General features: G+C 30.5%; 1 protein-coding gene across 2 annotated transcripts; it reads right to left on the bottom strand.

Annotated features, from left to right (window-relative positions):
• Positions 1–2,354: 2,354 nt before the first annotated feature.
• Positions 2,355–8,101, bottom strand: LOC114412760 (putative ubiquitin-conjugating enzyme E2 38). Of its 2 annotated transcripts, XM_028376789.1 has the most exons (7): positions 7,937–8,101; positions 6,148–6,651; positions 5,973–6,036; positions 5,539–5,678; positions 5,148–5,459; positions 4,052–4,132; positions 2,934–3,059 (listed from the first exon to the last, which is right to left on the bottom strand). In XM_028376789.1, the coding sequence occupies exons 1-6, from the start codon at positions 7,991–7,993 to the stop codon at positions 4,088–4,090; spliced, it is 1,122 nt and encodes a 373-aa protein (XP_028232590.1). In that variant the 5' UTR covers positions 7,994–8,101; the 3' UTR covers positions 2,934–3,059; positions 4,052–4,087. The 2 variants fall into 2 exon arrangements, with proteins under 2 accessions (XP_028232589.1, XP_028232590.1); XM_028376788.1 differs by lacking the exon at positions 4,052–4,132 and having other exon boundaries at positions 2,355–3,059.
• Between the last annotated feature and the right edge of the window lie 11,184 nt (positions 8,102–19,285).

Raw genomic sequence — 19,285 nt, 5'->3', positions numbered from 1 at the left:
AACTGTTCGGATAAAATCTCCCAAAGACCTGATTGAGACGAAAGATTCCTTACTTTAGAATTTAGAGCACTCAACGAGAGTAATAAACTGAAGATGTGCATATCATGCATTCCCAAGTCGTAGCATTTGTGAAGTTGATTGTGCCGTAACTGATGTCATAATAATATTCGTGATTATAGCTAATCAATAGTGGATAAGGTGATTTGAAGTAATCACTAATCTCCTGCCAAAACATAAACACGTTTTCGTTGATCAAGTATATAACAAAAATATGATTATAACAAAAAATGTGATTCTATTGTATGTTTTCTCAACAGAAATGAGTTTTCGTTATGTTAAACTATTACGAAATATATTATACTTTTGTAAAGTGATTAAACTAATAAATTAAAATAATTAAGATACAATTTACCTTTTTTAATAATAGTGAGTATCATATAGATTATTTACAAAAGCAATTGAATTACCTTTATTAATAGTAATTAAATTATTATGATACAAATTTGTTTATATCATAATTAATTTAATTACAATTAAAAAAGATAACATTTGTTATCATTAATTCAAATTTTAATTGAAAATTTAATTTATATCACAAATAATTTTATTAGTATTAAAAAAGATAATGTGTGTTGTGATTAAGATAACTTATATGATAATTAATTTAATTATTTTAAAAAAGGTAACTTATATTATAATTAAATAATTAAAAAATAATATATATATATATATATATATATATATAATATGAAATTATGATTTTATTATGTATATAAGCCTAGATACATAAAGGAATCGTTGTGCATCATTATAGATACAAAATGAAATTATGATTTTATTGAATCTAAAAGTTAAAGAAGAAAGGAAAGAGAGAAAAGTGTGGAGGTGAAAGAGAATAAAATAGGGAAAGCATAGCGCTGGGAGGTGAGGGGTGAGGGAAGAGGAAGTGGTGCAGGAAAATAAAGGAGTGTAAGAGTGTCTTTTTGTTTGTTTCTGAAAAAGCGAGGTGAAAAATGCAAGAAAATAGAAGTGAGAACTGAGAATAACAACTCTCCTTAATGAATAATTTTAAGATTGAGTCTTGGACATATATATTTGTATTAAATACTCATATTACCTTCAAAGTAAAAAAAGAAAAATACATTTAAATGTTCTGTTCTTGGATTGTCTATAGCAAATATTACCTTCAAAATAAAACTACAGGTGGTATAATTATTATTCAATGTTTCACACTAGTTTAATGTTTTCCATTAAGAAATTATTAAGAAAAATATTTAAATGTTAAAATCTTATACTGTTTAAAAATAATCATAGGCAAAGCCGCAAAGGTCTAAACAAGTAAAAATTAACCTACTAAAATCAGTCTAGGAATGGAATTTGGGTAATATAGACAAGTTCCTAAATTCAAACTTTGTTTGTGCCATTGTGCAAAAAAATTAAAATACAAAGTAAAAAAAACGTGGTTAACTTTGTACTTTCATTAGTGAGTATTTGGTTCTTTATGTTTATTTTAAAATTAAGATGAAATATAAAAAAGAAAAAGTGTTATAACAATGTAAAAAAATTTACACCGTCTTATTTACATGTCTTTCAATCATAATTCATCATATATGATAAATTTCATCATATATGATAAATTTATTTATTAAATTGTATGATAATCACTCTAAAAGTCATTAAACTCATAAAAATATGGATTAAAAGATTAAAAAATAACTTTAATTTCTGCCATGAGATGTGCCTAACAAAATATAAATATTTGAAAAAAAATATACTAAACAAAATAAAAGAAGAATACATGAGAATATTTTAATCATAATATAATATAATATTTTATTTTAATTAAAAATCTCTTCGTGTGTGTATTAACCTTAAAAATCAATAATTTTATAATATATTATAGGTTTAACTGTTCATAAAAAAGCATTTTAAAATGCACTGTTCAATCCTTAAAAAAATATACGGTTCATATTGAATAAATTATAAAAATAAGTTTTATAAAATACTATTAAATGATATATTTTTATCTTGTGTAAAAGTATTTAATTTTTTGTTTCGACCTTTTTCCTATTTTTTCAGACATTTTAACTAAAAACTTCTTTATATACACAACTAACAATATTTTGATAAAAAAAAAATGTTATTGTTTACATAAAGAAATAATACTGTATCTCTATCACTAACTTTTAACTAGTTAAAATCATAATACACTTTATTAAAATTAAAATCAATGATGAATACAGAGTTCTTGGTTTACATAACCAATAGGTATGGATAAAACTAACACAATGGAGTCAAACACGTGCTGATTAAGCTAGCATAATTGTGTCAAACACGTGCTACAACGTGCGGAATGCAGAAATAGTATATTTACATACATTTCATCAAAGAACTAAATATATCATCCAATGCTTTACAGAGGAAGTTTTCTGTGATGTCCAACGGAAAATGATATTTTGGGAAAACTAGCATCTACATGATAATATGATCTCATAAAACTATTAACATTTTATTAAAGAAACATGCAAATTATAGGAAGTCAGTAACCATCTTTCGAGGAGCTAGAACTAGCATGTAAATCTTTCAACTAGGGGTTATATAATCAGCAACGAGGGTTGTCATGTCATGTGGGACATAAAAATCACCACAAAAAAGTATAAGAAAAATATACCACCCACTACAATGTTCTCATCATCAGCATAAACAAACTAGGACCTTCACACCTGGGTCAATGTTGTTGTTGTTGTTGTACCAGACTCTATCTTGTAAATCTCTAAGTTTGAAGTAGCCACAGCAGACAAACTATAAATCTCAGGAGATCGAAACTCATCACAATCTGTGGAGCCATTCTTGGTGAAAAAAGCAATCAGAGTATTCATCATCCTACTCACAGCTGACTCGAATTCTTTCTGGGCGTTAGCCGTAGAACTATTGCCACTACTTGGAGCTAGATTATGTACAACTGACCCAACCGGAGCCCCCTCCGTGTATGATTTACAAGCTCTCAGTATTTCAAATGCTCGGGTACGGAAATGTCCCGCAACCAACTCCTCAAAGTGCTGCACACGAAAGAAATGTTACACAAGATTGTGATTTAGACAGTTCTTCAGTTAAGGCTCCACACACATCAGGTTTAGGTGTGTTTATATGATCAGAAAACCATATAACCTAGATCCAATAGTTAAGCTCACAATATCAGCTATCTATCCATATATTCATGAAATAACAGAGTAGCATATAAATGACCTATGCTACACAGCATTGGAATAAAAGTTGGTGAATGATAATTCACAAGTACTCAGCATTTCCTGTTAATTCATCAAAGTAGCAAACTCCTAATATCCTAGAAGTCTCAAATCAAATAATAATTAGTAAAACGGATTTCATATTAATTCTTTCTTTTTACTTAATAGAGAAAGGGTCAGTTATCTGTTTTAAACATGAAAAATTAAAATTTATTCATAATAATATCTTAAATTTTTTATACCATAGGCAAAAGTCACTGAAAGTGATCATCCAACACACTTGAACCTTCACAAATTCTTGGACAAAATAAATTTTCCATTTTCTCAATCATTATATAAAAGATGACTCCTGCATGAATCTCCTGAATAATATACATCAGGAGAAACCTAAACTACAAGTGACTACATCTGGTTAAAACCAGCAATCAGCCAATATTGCCCAAAAAGTTAATACACAAAAGATAACCCGATAGATAAAAATTATATCAATGTATAATAAGACCGAAGCCTGGTAAATATAAATCAATCAGTTAAACCATAACATAATTTTTTTCTATTGATAAGCACAACTGTTCCTGGAGATCATATGAATGCATTTTCACTGTTGATATTCTGCCACACTTTCTTTCCTAGTCCCATTTTAACTTTTTCTTTTTTCTTTTATTTTTTAATAGAAAGATAAATTTATGGTTTGTGTTTCTTACAGTTGGCCTTTAAAAGAATAATTATAAGATTTTGTTTTTCATTAATAGTTTTTATTTGATTTTAAAAGTTTTGCAAGTTTTTCACATAAAACACACACATACCTGTATCATAAAATTTTTAAAAGGGACATCCCTGTATCATTCCTGTGTTGTATCCAATATCCACATCAGTGCTTCTTTGCTCTATACAATTATGTACAAGGTTAAGAGAAAGATCATAGAATGTTTCCTAGAGAAAGCTTTGCATAACTTTAATCAATTATTTGAATTTCTTTTGAAGGCGGGTAAAAAGGAGGTAATCCTACTGCTCACATGCAGCTAAGTTGTTTAACTATAAAAGTTATCTGAGCTCATGATTCAGGAGTACAGTTGACTCAATATCAGGATGCATTATTCAGCTCCTAAAATCTGTAGCCTGTTTAGTGACTTCATAATCCTCTTCTCATCTATTGATTTTTAATATCTAGTCAAACTTTAATATTATAAATAATATATATATATATATATATATATATATATATATATATATTATATGATATGACATCTAAAATCTTGAAACAGATATTTAGTTGTACTGATCCAATTTATTGAGCAGACACAGTATCATAAAAAAGGCAGCCAAATCCATCTATCACCCATGTATGAAATTCAGCTCAGAATCACAACAATTACTGGAAAAATAAGTGACCATTTGGTTTGAAATAATGTTTTCTATTCTCATTTTCTGATTTCACTTTTAATTACCAAAATACCATCTTGTTTTTACCTTGTATGCTGCTTTTATATGTTTGTACTTTGTATATGAAACAGTAAATACAACTTTTTATTGTTTTGTTTTCACTATTTCTTATACAAACAAAATTAGAAAACAATTAACAAGATGAAAAAAAGGTGGCAGTTTTAGTAATTAAAAATGAAAATAGAAAACATTTTTCTCAAATCAAACAGCCACTGCCCTGGTGCAGCGGTAAAGTTGTGCCTTGGTGACTTGTTAGTCATGGGTTCGAATCCGGAAACAGCCTCTTTGCATATGCAAGGGTAAGGCTGCGTACAACATCCCTTCCCCATACCTTCGCATAGCGAAGAGCCTCTGGGCAATGGGGTACGAAGTTTTAAACAGCCACTAAGATATCGAAACTATCAAAGACAAGAGTATACACAAAGATTACAGATTCATGTATTGTTCTAGTCTACATACCTTTGGGGGTTTACGCAGAGTATACATCATTGTCTTCAAGGATAAAATAAATGTACTCTCATTGTATTCCTTAGATCTTCTTTGCCCCTCAGAACCAGGATATGTTGATGGATATCCAGGCTCATTGAAAAAAGGCTTCTCATTTAGAATTAGAGCTTGTATTGAAACCAACACTTGTAGCATGGTTGATTTTTCTGGAATCCAGTTTTCACTATTTCTACCATGCCAAGTGCCCAAAAGACTAAGGCAGACTTTTCCACATTGATATAAATTTGGATTTAGCCTCAGGCCACCTGAGTGGTAGTGAACTTTCTGCAAAAGATAGTACAAGTTAATATTATACACACAGCACGAGACAACTTAAAACACGTGGAATATGGATGATGCATACCGGTGGACCTGCAGGGTAGGTAGAAGGAAAGAGGCAATCGAAAAAGAAAAGACCATCATGGTATGGGGTGCCTTGAGGTCCAATGATAACAGCCCTTAGAAGCTCCATCCTTGATTCACAAACTCTCACAAAGATTGTCTCTGTAAAAGTAAGTCCACGTGCAATGATTGAAAATGAAAGGAAATTTTCATAAAGGTTGAGTGTTTCACCACAACGATAAAAGGTTGGATGGTAAAAAGAAGTTGGACAATGATTTACCATTCTCCCAAAAAAGATTTTAAAGATGACAATTGTTATTAGAAAACAAGATTAAAAAAAATGCAATAGAGAGACACTTCAAACAATACGTCTCTAGGAAAGGCCACAACAGCAATGAATATCATCTTGTAGATAAAGGATAATGAATATCTTTTCTAGAGAGAGAAAGACTTTACCTGGCAGATTTTCCTCTAAAATTTTCCATTCCTCCTGGATCTTTTTGGCCCAATTTTTAGGCTTCTGTAACATTTAAAAAAGCCAGATTCTATTCAATTAGTAGCTTAAAATTTAAAAATACATGTTGGCAAAATGCAACCTATTAGCCAAAAACAGTTTCCCAATATTTATCACCTGTGCATCTTTAGTTCCCTCTTTATCATAGTGATGATCAGGAAAAGAGTCAACAGTATCAAATTGCTTAAATTGTTGAAACTTTTGCATGACTATATCATCAGTTTCATCCACTTTTGCCTTGGAACTAGATTCTGTACGGGAAAAAGCAATAGCCTGCTTGCATTCACTAGAAGAAATGTCCTTCAACCAAGGCAGTGATGCCTCCACCCCAGGGGGCAAATCCACATTGTCAAATTGGTCCTGCATACTTGAATAATCATCTTCATAGATATCATCATCATTGTAATCAAAAGCATAATCAGCATCTTCATCTCCGTCATCGTCAATCATATCTGCATCATCATCAATCATATCCTCATCATCATGACATGAAATATCAGAATTGGAACCATTTTGATTGTTTGAATTCAGTGATCCTGAGGTAGAACTCTTGCAGAGATCACCACTCCCAGATGACTCTCCCACACTCACAGAATTTCCATGATCACTGATCAAAGAATCCTGCAAAAGAAGATAAACCAAAAAATAAACACATAGAGCTAAAGGTCATGCTAAGCACGTGGGTTCATCCCCAAGCTAAACAAAAAATTAAATAGTTTTCCACTGCCACCTAGTGCAACTTTTTCATTATACTCCCCCCCCCCCCCCTGTAATGCACACACCCCATATTTTCCCCCAAGAAATTGTTCTTTCTTTCAACCTCAATTATGTCAAAAATAACATAATACGCAGGATTGACACAGGAAGTGACTTTGCTGCAATGTGCAGATTAGTAAGTCCAGCAGTAAGCCCCCATGTCAACAGGTTTTTGACTTTCCAACTAAGCTTGGGTGATTTTGGAACACTCTCTATTACTAAACTGTAGGCATGATGTATCATGAACACGAAGAACATGCCAACCACATCATATCACTGTTCAGAAGTAATGAGATTCAGCTACAGGCATCGGTAGGCTATGAAGTCAACTCTGATAGGGACTTGGGTACTATGGGGTGCCTAAGTCTCACATCGGGTAGTATAGGATGCACAGTGAAGTTCTTAAGAGCCTAGTTTTTAAGGGAGGGTTCTCTAAGTACTTGGGTGCATATCAAAATTATTAATTTTTAAGGGGTAGGGGTAGGGGAAAAAGGCAATCCCTTATCCATGAATTTAACATGTACCAACTACTTATTCAGTATAGGATCATACCCAGAATTTGCAGGCCATGTAACTGGCACTCAAAACAAACGTCCAGTTTCGTTTTTTTTTTTTTTTTACAGCAACAATAGAAATTTAATAAAAGCTTAGAAGATATTTCCATACTCCCAAATCAAATGCACTAACAAACACAAACACGTTTTCAAAGCCTGTCTTTTGGCTATTTTCAAAGGTGATGAGTTCTTGGAAAAAACGAGCAAGTTTTATGGCATTTTACGCATTGTTGCCACCCACATTAGCAAGTATCGCTGAAAAATTATCAATGGCGACGTTTCAATTGTTCCAAAATTATGAGCCAAAACATGGAAGATCAAAATCATTTCATCAGAAAAGAAGAGGGCCAAAAGAACAAAGGAAAAAAATTAAAAAAGAAAAAAGAAAAAAAAAACGTGATTTTGCAAAATTCAGACGATTAGGGGTGAACGTCAAAATCCAAAAGAGCACAGAAGACGAACATGAAGAAGAACGATAACATAAGCAACAACCTTTACCCATAATATAAGTACGAAAAACATGAGTGATACTAGAAACGAAAAATGAAGAAGAAAAAAAGGGAATATTTTTACGGAGAATTGGTGGAAAGGGGTACCTGCTCCGGCTTTCGTTTCTTCATCCCAGAATTGTGGGGGTTTCCGTGAAGATCCATCGGAATCAAAGGCTGAACTGAACCCCCACACACACAACACAACACAACACAAGTAGTAGAGAGAAAGGTACCACCCAAGTGCAAACCAAGAGCCACTCCTACACTCCAAAACGGGGTCAAAAAAATACCTACTAATATATTACTAGTGTTGATAATATAAAGAATAAATGTTTTTTTCTTAGGAAGAGAAAAAAAATAATTTTTAAGTAATAATAAAATTAAATCTTTAAATTTCATTTTAGAATTAAAAATAAATAAAATTTATTAAATTTATAATATTTTTTAGTTATTAATTACTTTTCTAAAATATTATCATTTTATTTACATATTATATATACAAAGTATTTATTAATTGTCAACCAGGTTAATCAAATTAATAGCAAACATATTTATTATTATCGGTGGATAACATATAAATACTTTATAAGATAGTCTTAATCATGGTGAATTTTTAAAGATTCGAGACTCAATTTATCTAAATTTTCAATGGAAAAAAATATCAATTAATATATCTACTTCTATTATCTATCATCTACCATATCTATCAAATCATACTCATATTAGTTCAAAAAATTCATGTAATAATTTTTTTAAAAATAATAAATACTTTTTTTAAATTTGAAATTTTTTATTATATTTAAATTTTATAAAATAAATTGACAGGATATTGATTTTTATAATTGTAGTTAGAGAAGCACAAATCCAACATGGTATCATAAAAAAATAATAAAAAGAAACTAACATATAAAAAAAAGAGGAAAGCCATAATTCTTTCCTCCATTTATGCAATTGTATCATTCTGTTTTTGTATTGATTTAGATTTGTTTTGGAAGAATATTTTCTGCAAATAAAAATGTATATATATGACATTGTTACAATATTGTTTTTTAGATTTTTTAGACGTTGAAAAGAGATAAATATAATAAAAAATATCTTAATTAACTTAATCTAATAATAACTTAAATAAAAAATTTATTTTTATTAGATAACAATCATTTAAAAAAAAAGGTGAATAACGCAAAAGGGAAAATATTTTAAAAATAAAAAGTATTTCTAGTTTACGAGAAAGGAAAAAATATATATAAGATTGCATTTGAGATTTTTAAAATAATTTTTTATATTTATTAAAATATAAAATCATAATATATATAATTATGGAAAAAATATATGTTTTGACTGCAACAAGATTAACTCATTCCATCATAATAATGGCAAAGATACAACTTGAAGGATAATGAAAACTATGGGGGCCGGCAAACTTAGAGGGAATATAGATATTGTTAATATTTCCTTTTACCAAACAAGTAAAAGAAATTAAAATTACACTAGAATGCTATGTTAAGCAAAGTTTGAAAATGAACATAAAAAATAAAAAGTAAAAGAACATACTAAAGTTAATTATATATTTTTATAATTTTATTGGTCAAAATGTATTAAAAACAATTTAACATTTTTATTTAATTTCTTCTTAGATTATGTTAATTAAAATTAATGGTTTTTTAATTATATTTATCTCTTTTAAAGTTACGCGGGCGCATATATATATATATATATATATATATATATTTCTTATTTCCCTTTTTAAGCATAGATGGAGAAAAAAAAAACATGTGTTATCCTTTTAAGACTAATAGTAGTTACTATAATTTAAAATTAAATAAGGTTTAATTTAAAATGGAATTTGAAATAATAGCATACTGATAATAATATTTAGGAATAAAAATGCTGATAATAATAATTGTGTAAAAATGATAAAATATATAATAAAAAAATCTTATTCTTACAAGCTATGTGTGAAAATGTGGTATGTTTGTGAATGACACCTAGATCAAACAAAAGAAGTTTATAAAATGAAAAACATTCCTTGTGTCGCACGCTTAATGAAAATTCAGTGCTCACTCTCACATACGAATAAGAAATTTCACTAAACAACAGTAATATACACATCATATACATATAAAAAATATATCTATACACATCGTATTTGTGGTACTGCGAGACTTTGCAGTCAACACCAGACGACAGCAATCAACCACACTGACGCACACCATAAGCACATGTGCTTAGTCTAGATAACCAATCAAATGCTACAACCTAGCATTTAAGCAAAATATACTGCCGTATAGTATTTTTTTCTAAATTGTAAATTGGTTTCATGTAATTTTAAATCTCTAATTCATTCCTTATTTAAAATTTAGGTTTAGTTATTAGTTTTTAAACTTATTCATTTTAATTGTTATAATTAATAAGTAAATTTTTTAGTCCCTAAAATTTATATTTTAATTCTCAAATGATTTCTCATTAAAAAATCTTAACTAATAATGTTAAATTTGTTTAAGGTGAAACCTTTTGAAAATTAAAATATAAATTTTAAGGATTAAAAAATTTATTCATTAATTTTCAGGAGCTAAAAAAATTACTTATTAAGTATAGAGATTAAAAGAGATAAATTTAAAAACTATAAAAATTAAATAAGTAATTAAACCTAAAATTTAAAACATTTAGTCTCTTTATTTTTTAAAATAAAAAATTTTAATCTTTAATTATTCTGGTTTAATTGAATTCATGGCATTTACTTTAAAAATAAGATAATAATAAATCACTAATTAATTTTATAGGTATCAAAGTTATTAATTTTTTTTAATTATAAAAATTTATAAACTGAGAAAATATTTAATATATAAATATTTTTATTTTATTTTATTTTATATATTTTATTTTGAATATTTATATATTTTCATTTCTATTTTATCAATTTATAATAAAAATTGATAAATGAATATATAAATTATTCACATATATTATTTTGTAAATTAATTTTAATATATAAATTATTTTTTCTCTAATTATATAAATCAACATAATTGCATCAATTAATATAAATTATACAAATTACCAATTTTTTTAATATGTAAATTATTTCTATTGTAATTATATAAATTAATAAAATTTAATATTTATTTTTTAGGAAACTTACATGTTAATATTTTAGTTTTGACTATAAAAAGGTTATTTAGTAAATAATTTTTAAATACAAAGTATATAAATGAAGAAAATTACATAAATTAATTGTAAACCACTTATATAAATTATTTTATGTAAATTTATTTTTATATATAAATAATACAAATTTTTAATTTAATTATAAAAAATAATAAATTTTAATTTTGACATTATTTAAATATTATTTTTAATTTACACAATTTCTATAAATTACATAAAATGTTTTTTTAACAATAATCTATATATTATTTTATGTATTTTTAAAAAAAGTACAATAAAATATACATGTAAAATTAAATATTATATATTTTAATTTAATTTATAAAATTTTATAATTTAAAAAAAAATAATAACTTAATTAATAATACATGTAAATAGTATTTATAAAATTATTTAAGCAAAACAAGTTTTCAGTAATTTATTATTTTATCTTTAAATAAGTAAAAAAAAACTGACTGATTACTTTAGGGTATAATATAATAACCCAAGTTGCAAAATTATATGACCATGATGTTAGACAAATGGTCTCAGTTATCTTAAGAAGGGGGGGTTGAATTAAGATAACAAGAACTATTCCCCAATTTAAAATTTCGCTCTCTCTTTTTAGATTAACAATGCACCCTTAACATGAATTACTCAAAAGATAATTCAGAATAAACTTCTTTAAAGGCAAAAGATAAATAGCAATAAATAAAAGAAGTTTAAGGGAAGAGAAAATGCAAACTCAGTTTTATACTGGTTCGGCCACACCCTTGTGCCTAAATCCAGTCCCCAAGCAACCCGCTTGAGAGTTCCACTATCTTGTAAATTCCTTTTACAAGTTCTAAACACACAAGGACAATCCTTCCTTTGTGTTTAGAGATCCTTTACAACAAGAGACTCACAGTCTCTTAATCCCTTAGAGAATGAGAAGAAGAAGAACAAATCTCTCTAGAAAGAGATGGATTTTACAGATTGAGCACTCAAATAATTCCTTAATAAATTGCAATTGAATTGGCCAAGGAATTCTTAAGAGGATAAAATGAATTTGCTCTTTGAGAGGATAAACACTTTTTTGTTCTGAAAATCTCTCAGCAATTTCGTGTTTAAGTCACATATATATAGACCATTGGTGGTCATGAGTAAAGCCTTTGAAAAGTTGTGACTCTTGAAATTATTTTTCTGAAAATCCTGTCTGGTAATCGATTACAGTAATTGTGTAATCGATTACAGCTTTTAAAATTTGAATTAAAATGTTTACTAACTGCTGGTAATCGATTACCAAAATTGTGTAATCGATTACACAGTCTAAAATTTCGAATTCAAATTTTTGTAGCTGTTATAAAACGTATTTGGCCACTGGTAATCGATTACATCCTCTGGTAATCGATTACCAGAGAGTAAAACCTTTGAGAAATACTTTTTAATTTAAATCACTTGGCCAAACCTTTGCTAATTCAATTAGGAATTCCCTTCCTAATATTCTAGTGATCATCTTGATGTTGTGACTTGTAATCTTGAAGTATTGTCTTGAATTTTAATCTTGAAAAGCCCATTTGCATCAATTGCAACACATCATCATGATCATCATCAAAACATCAAAGCCAATTGCATCTACAATCTCCCCCTTTTTGATGATGACAATACAATACCTGAAATCAAGATTCAAGCAAGCAACAAACAATTGTATATAGATAAAATGTGCATGTGTTTACTCCCCCTATATTTCGGAATATATGATCACCTGATTTCTAAGTTGGTTAAGCAACCTTTTCTCCCCCTTTGGCAACATCAAAAAGCCAAAGAACTCGGAAATCAACACAGATATAACAATGGAGTAGCAAGATATAAGTATCAGAGTATTAAATACAATAAGCCAAACCAGAATTCAAATAACATAAAATGTCAACAACCACAAAACATCCAAGACTGAAATTTAAAACCACAAGATAAATAAGCAAAGTACTTAGCATAATAATGTAAATTCTAAGAAACTAAAAGCCAAAATACACGGCTTATAAAAGATAAATAATCAGAACCTAAAATCTAAGAAGACGGAGGTGGTGGTGGAAGATCGAAACTCTGATGAATGTATCCGACATCCTCTTCAAGCTGTGTAAGGCGAATGTCCATACCGGCAAAGCGTGAATCTAACGAGTCGAAGCGGTCACCAACATAAGAACGAAGACCCCGTAATTCGGAGAGGACTTCATTCATGAGTGCGGAATCTTCACGTTGAGGGGGAGGTGAAGGAGTACGTTCATCTTGAGGAGGGAGTGCATCCTTCTTCAGCCATTGTCCATTCCGATCTTTACGATACCCAAAGGAGGTCACTGCACCAGCACCAATTGCAAAAGAACGCTTGACTTGAACAAAGGGTTCATCATCAAGCGGAATTTGAAAATGACGCAAAAACAGAGTAATCAAATGTGAATAAGGAAGAGGTGCATTGGCCCGTAATGCCTTATGCATTCGGTACCGAACCAAATGGGCCCAGTCGATCTGACGACCGGTAAGAAAAGCCCACATAAGAATCAAATCCTCCTCAGAGGCTTGTGCTAAATTTGAAGACCGAGGAAGCAAAATTCTAACAATGATATAATGCATGATGCGATTATCAAAAGTTAATGACCCGGCCAGCAATATACCGGTCATTTCAGCTTGATCATTGCAGACCATGCGACGAGCATCATGACTTGAATAATCGAATTTCCAGTCATCAACAATGGTGCTCTCAAAAGGTGCACCTTGACTGGGTAAATGAGTCAAAGAAAAGAAAAGTGACTGATCAATGACCATAGAAGTACCATGCACCTCAGACATAATAATATCATCCTGAATTTTTAAATTGCAGTAGAAGACCTTTACAAGTTCAGGATAATATGGCAATTTTAATGACATGAAATCAACAAGACCAGAATTTTGAAACACTTGATAGCAATCAAACATTTCATCATTAAAGAACTCTACGTCTAGGTACTTAGGGTCTAAGATTATTCTAGAAGAAAACTGAGAAAGGTACCGTAGACGTTGATCATCGGATGAAAACAATGTTGATGATCTTGGAGATGACAAAGAAGGAGGAATAGGTGCTGTGGGTGCTCCGGATGGGCCGTGACGGCGATGGGCAGCAGCGGTAGCGGTGGAGGATGATCCCTTTCTCTTCTTTGATGGCTCTGCCATTTGATGAAGTTTTTCTGGATTTTGATCGGTGGAAGTGAAAGAGGAGTGAAAAAGAGGAAGATTGGGCTTTACGGGACGTGATTTGGTGAAGAATTGAGTGAGAATCGAAGGTTTGAAGTTCTAGGTATGGAGGAAAACGTGGAGGATGCTTTGGCTGCGCAACAGCTCTGATTTCGTGAGTATATATAGAAGATGACGCATTGTAATCGATTACAGGTATTGGTAATCGATTACAGGCCCAATAAGCCTTCTGGTAATCGATTACAGGATGTTGTAATCGATTACAGGCTGCCTGTTCATGTGTAATCGATTACACTGGATGGTAATCGATTACCAGAGCCTATCCTAGGCTAGTTTCTTAAGAGAATATCTATATTTATGCTCAAATACATCCTATATGACTAATTTTCACTACTAATACACTAAATTCAATCATTCAATTATTATATACACAAGAAATCATAAATTCTATCATAAAAACAAGAATTCAAACAAGATCAAACAAAATAATCTACAATCAAAAGGTAAAAGTAAATCAACCAATCAATTCCTATTTTTCTAAATCTCTTACATCTAAGAGACCTAATTCTCTTCTAATAGAGAAGAACACTTCCTTGGGGAGAGGTTTAGTGAAAATATCAGCAAGTTGATTCTTAGTATCAACAAATTCTAATACACAATCTCCCTTTAGGACATGATCTCTAAGAAAGTGGTGTCTAATATCTATATGTTTAGTTCTTGAATGTTGAACTGGGTTTTTGGATAGATTTATGGCACTAGTATTATCACACTTAATAGGTATGTGATCAAGAATGATGTCATAGTCAGATAATTGTTGCTTCATCCATAAAATCTGTGCACAACAACTACCGGCAGAGATATACTCCGCTTCAGCAGTAGATAAAGCAACACTGTTTTGTTTCTTACTATGCCATGAGACAAGGGCCGATCCAATAAATTGACAAGTTCCACTTGTACTTTTTCTATCAGTTTTAGATCCGGCAAAATCAGAATCAGAATATCCTATTAAGTTACATGTTGAATTCTTAGGATACCATAATCCTAAATTGATTGTTCCTAATAGATATCTCATGATTCTCTTTACTGCACTTAAATGTGATTGTTTGGGGTTGGATTGAAACCTAGCACACATGCATACACTAAACATAATATCAGGTCTACTAGCAGATAAATAAAGAAGAGATCCGATCATACCTCGATATTGTTTTATGTCTATAGACTGACCAGATTCATCTTTATCTAAGTAACAATTAGTGCTCATCGGTGTAGACATGTGTTTTGCACTATCCATCCCAAATCTCTTGATCAATTCCTTGCAGTATTTGGATTGATTGATGAATATACCTTCTTGAGTTTGCTTGATTTGTAATCCCAGAAAGTACTTTAGTTCTCCCATCATTGACATTTCAAATTCACTTTGCATATCAAGGGAAAACTCCTTGCACAATGAATCATTAGTGGATCCAAAAATTATATCATCAACATATATTTGAACCAACAAAATATCATTATGCTTTCTCTTTATGAACAATGTGGTATCCACTTTACCTCTGGAGAAATCTTTTTCTAGAAGAAAATTGCTTAATCGTTCATACCATGCCCTAGGGGCTTGTTTCAAACCATAAAGAGCCTTTTGTAATTTATAAACATGGTTTGGTTTATCAGGAATTTCAAAACCAGGGGGTTGTTCAACATATACCTCTTCTTGAATTAAGCCATTTAGAAAGGCACTCTTAACATCCATTTGATAAAGTTTAAAATTCATTTGTTTCTTCATAGTCTATTCCTTCTAATCTTGCAACAGGAGCATATGTTTCTTCATAGTCTATTCCTTCTTCTTGATTATACCCTTTTGCTACTAACCTGGCTTTATTTCTAATAATTATACCATGTTCATCTAATTTATTTCTAAAAACCCATTTTGTACCTATGATAGGATAATTTTCAGGTTTTTCTACTAATTTCCACACATTATTTCTTTCAAATTGGTTTAATTCTTCTTGCATGGCAATGATCCAATTATCATCTATTATGGCTTCTTTTATATTTTTAGGTTCAATCATGGATACAAAAGCCATATTATTGCATAAATCTTTAAGAGAGTGTCTAGTTGTTACCCCTTTTGAGATATCACCAATAATGTTGTCGAGGGGATGATCTCTTGAAGTTTTCCATTCTCTTGGGAGTGCATCATTGGATTTGCCTTCTTCTGGAGGATCTTCATTGTTTCCTTTGTCATTTCCTTTGGAATCTTGTTCATGAATGTTCATATGTTCTAAAGAATCTGCAATGTCATCTAGCATATTCTTTCTTGACAATATAGCATTAGATTCATCAAAGGTAACATGAATGGATTCCTCTATATTCATAGTTCTCTTATTATATATTCTATATGCTTTGCTTTGTAATGAATATCCAAGAAAAATGCCTTCATCAGATTTTGCATCGAATTTTCCTAGATTATCTTTACCATTATTAAGTACAAAGCACTTGCAACCAAAAACATGTAGATGAGAAATATTAGGTTTTCTACCATTAAATAACTCATATGGGGTTTTCTTTAAAATAGGTCTTATCAAGGCTCTATTCATGATGTAACATGCAGTATTGACAGCTTCAGCCCAAAAATACTTTGGAAGAGAAGTATCATTTAATAAAGTTCTTGCAATTTCTTCCAATGACCTATTTTTCCTCTCAACAACTCCATTTTGTTGAGGGGTTCTTGGTGCAGAAAAATTATGTTCAATACCATGTTCATCACAAAATAATTCAAAATCTTTATTTTCAAATTCACCCCCATGATCATTTCTAATGGATGCAATCTTGAGATTTTTCTTGTTTTGTATGACTTTAGCAAGTTTCCTAAATGCTTGGAATGAATCACTTTTATGTGTAATAAATAATGTCCAAGTATATCTAGAGAAATCATCAACTATAACTAAAGCATAGTAATTTCCTCCAAAACTCATGGTTCTAGATGGACCAAATAGATCCATATGCAATAACTGTAATGGTCGAGTGGTTGAAACAACATTTTTAGATTTGAATGAGACTCTTGTTTGTTTGCCCTTTTGACATGCATCGCATAGTTTATCTTTTTCAAATTTCAATTTAGGCAAACCAACTACTAAATCTTTTGAAATTAATTTATTTAAGTGATCCATGTTTATGTGAGCAATTCTTTTATGCCATAACCATGGATCATCATCTTTACTAAGAAAGCAATGATTGTTTTCTTGTTTTATGCTTAAGTCTATCATGTAAACATTATTGACTCTATGTCCTACATGCTTTATATTAATGTCATGCTTATGTTCTATAAGACATTTCTGAGAATCAAATGATACTAGATAGCCTTTGTCACATAGTTGACTAACGCTAAGCAGGCTGTGCTTAAGGCCTTCAACAAGTAGAACATTTTCAATGGAGTTTGAAGAATTTGTACCTATTTTACCCACTCCAAGAATTCTACCTTTGTTGTTGTCACCATACGTTACATGCCCGCTTTTCTTTGGAGATATATGTGTAAAATTTGATGCATCTCCAGTCATATGTTTTGAGCATCCGCTATCTATGTACCACTTCTTTCTCAAAGATACCTCTTCATCACTTTCGTAACTTTTGGCCATAAGGCAAAGATTTATCTCTTCATTTTCAGAATCTTCAGAGGATTCCAAATCATTTTCATCCCATGTGATGTATGCTTTCTTTAGTTTCTTCTCACTATGATTTTTCTTTTCAGATTTTTCCATCTTTTTCTTGAAGATGGGACAATCAACCCTCAGATGTCCAAGTTGATTGCATTCAAAGCATTTTAGAGTAGAGGATGAATTTTCTGTCCTTCTCTTTGATTTGAAATTTGGTCGCCTCTGATTTCCTCTTACTTTAAGAAACTTGTTGAATCTTTTTACAAAGAGACTTAGATCATCATCATCATCTGGATCATTATCCTGATCACTTTCTTCTTGAATTGAGGATGATGCTTTAAGAGCAATTCCTTTCTTTTTCTTGTCATTTTCTTCATTTTGGTGCAATCTCAATAGTTCCATCTCGTGTTCCTGCAACTTACCAAATAAAGTGGCAAGAGACATGTTAGACAAATCTCTTGATTCAGAAATAGCCGTTACTTTGGGTTGCCATTCTCTACTTAAACATCTTAGCACCTTGTTTATAAGATCTTCATTTTGAAATTCTTTGCCTAAGGCTGCTAGATGATTTACTATATGTGTAAATCTCTTTTGCATACTCTGAATATTTTCATTTGCATTCATTCTAAATAATTCATACTCATGAGTTAGTGCATTTATCCTAGATCTTTTAACATCTGTAGTTCCTTCATGTGTTAATCGAAGAGTGTCCCACATTTCCTTAGCACTCTTACAATTTGAAACCCTGAAATATTCATCCATTCCTAGGGCAGATGTTATTATGTTTTTGGCTTTTAGGTTGTATTGTACTCGTTTTCTATCCTCTTCAGACCATCTATCTCTAGGTTTTTCTATGGTTATGCTTTCACTTGATGAACTACCATCTATTGAAACTCTTTCTACTGTGGTGGGTATATAAGACCCTATTTCTATGGCTTCCCAGATATTTAGATCTATTGCCTCGATAAAAATTTGCATTCGGGTTTTCCAGTAGTGGTAACCCTCTCCATTAAAGATTGGAGGTCTATTGATAGAATTCCCTTCCGGAAATAAAGAATTTGCTGAGGCCATCTTTTTCTTGAAGCTTCTAAACTTTATACAAGAATGAAGCTCTGATACCACTTGTTAGACAAATGGCCTCAGTTATCTTAAGAAGGGGGGGTTGAATTAAGATAACAAGAACTATTCCCCAATTTAAAATTTCGCTCTCTCTTTTTAGATTAACAATGCACCCTTAACATGAATTACTCAAAAGATAATTCAGAATAAACTTCTTTAAAGGCAAAAGATAAATAGCAATAAATAAAAGAAGTTTAAGGGAAGAGAAAATGCAAACTCAGTTTTATACTGGTTCGGCCACACCCTTGTGCCTACGTCCAGTCCCCAAGCAACCCGCTTGAGAGTTCCACTATCTTGTAAATTCCTTTTACAAGTTCTAAACACACAAGGACAATCCTTC

Source organism: Glycine soja, chromosome 5, assembly GCF_004193775.1.
Source record: "Glycine soja cultivar W05 chromosome 5, ASM419377v2, whole genome shotgun sequence".
NCBI lineage: Eukaryota > Viridiplantae > Streptophyta > Magnoliopsida > Fabales > Fabaceae > Glycine > Glycine soja.
Note: the sequence above shows the minus strand (reverse complement) of the source record. Positions and strands in the feature narration are given on the sequence as shown.

What these genes read in the sequence shown, in the direction of transcription:
- LOC114412760 (XM_028376788.1), bottom strand. Translation starts at nt 7,993, where the DNA reads ATGGATCTTCACGGAAACCCCCACAATTCTGGGATGAAGAAACGAAAG. An exon ending in AGGGAACTAAAGATGCACAG is followed by an intron (nt 6,037 to 6,147) that starts GTGATAAATATT and finishes TAAATGTTACAG; the next exon opens with AAGCCTAAAAATTGGGCCAA. An exon ending in CCTACCCTGCAGGTCCACCG is followed by an intron (nt 5,460 to 5,538) that starts GTATGCATCATC and finishes TATCTTTTGCAG; the next exon opens with AAAGTTCACTACCACTCAGG.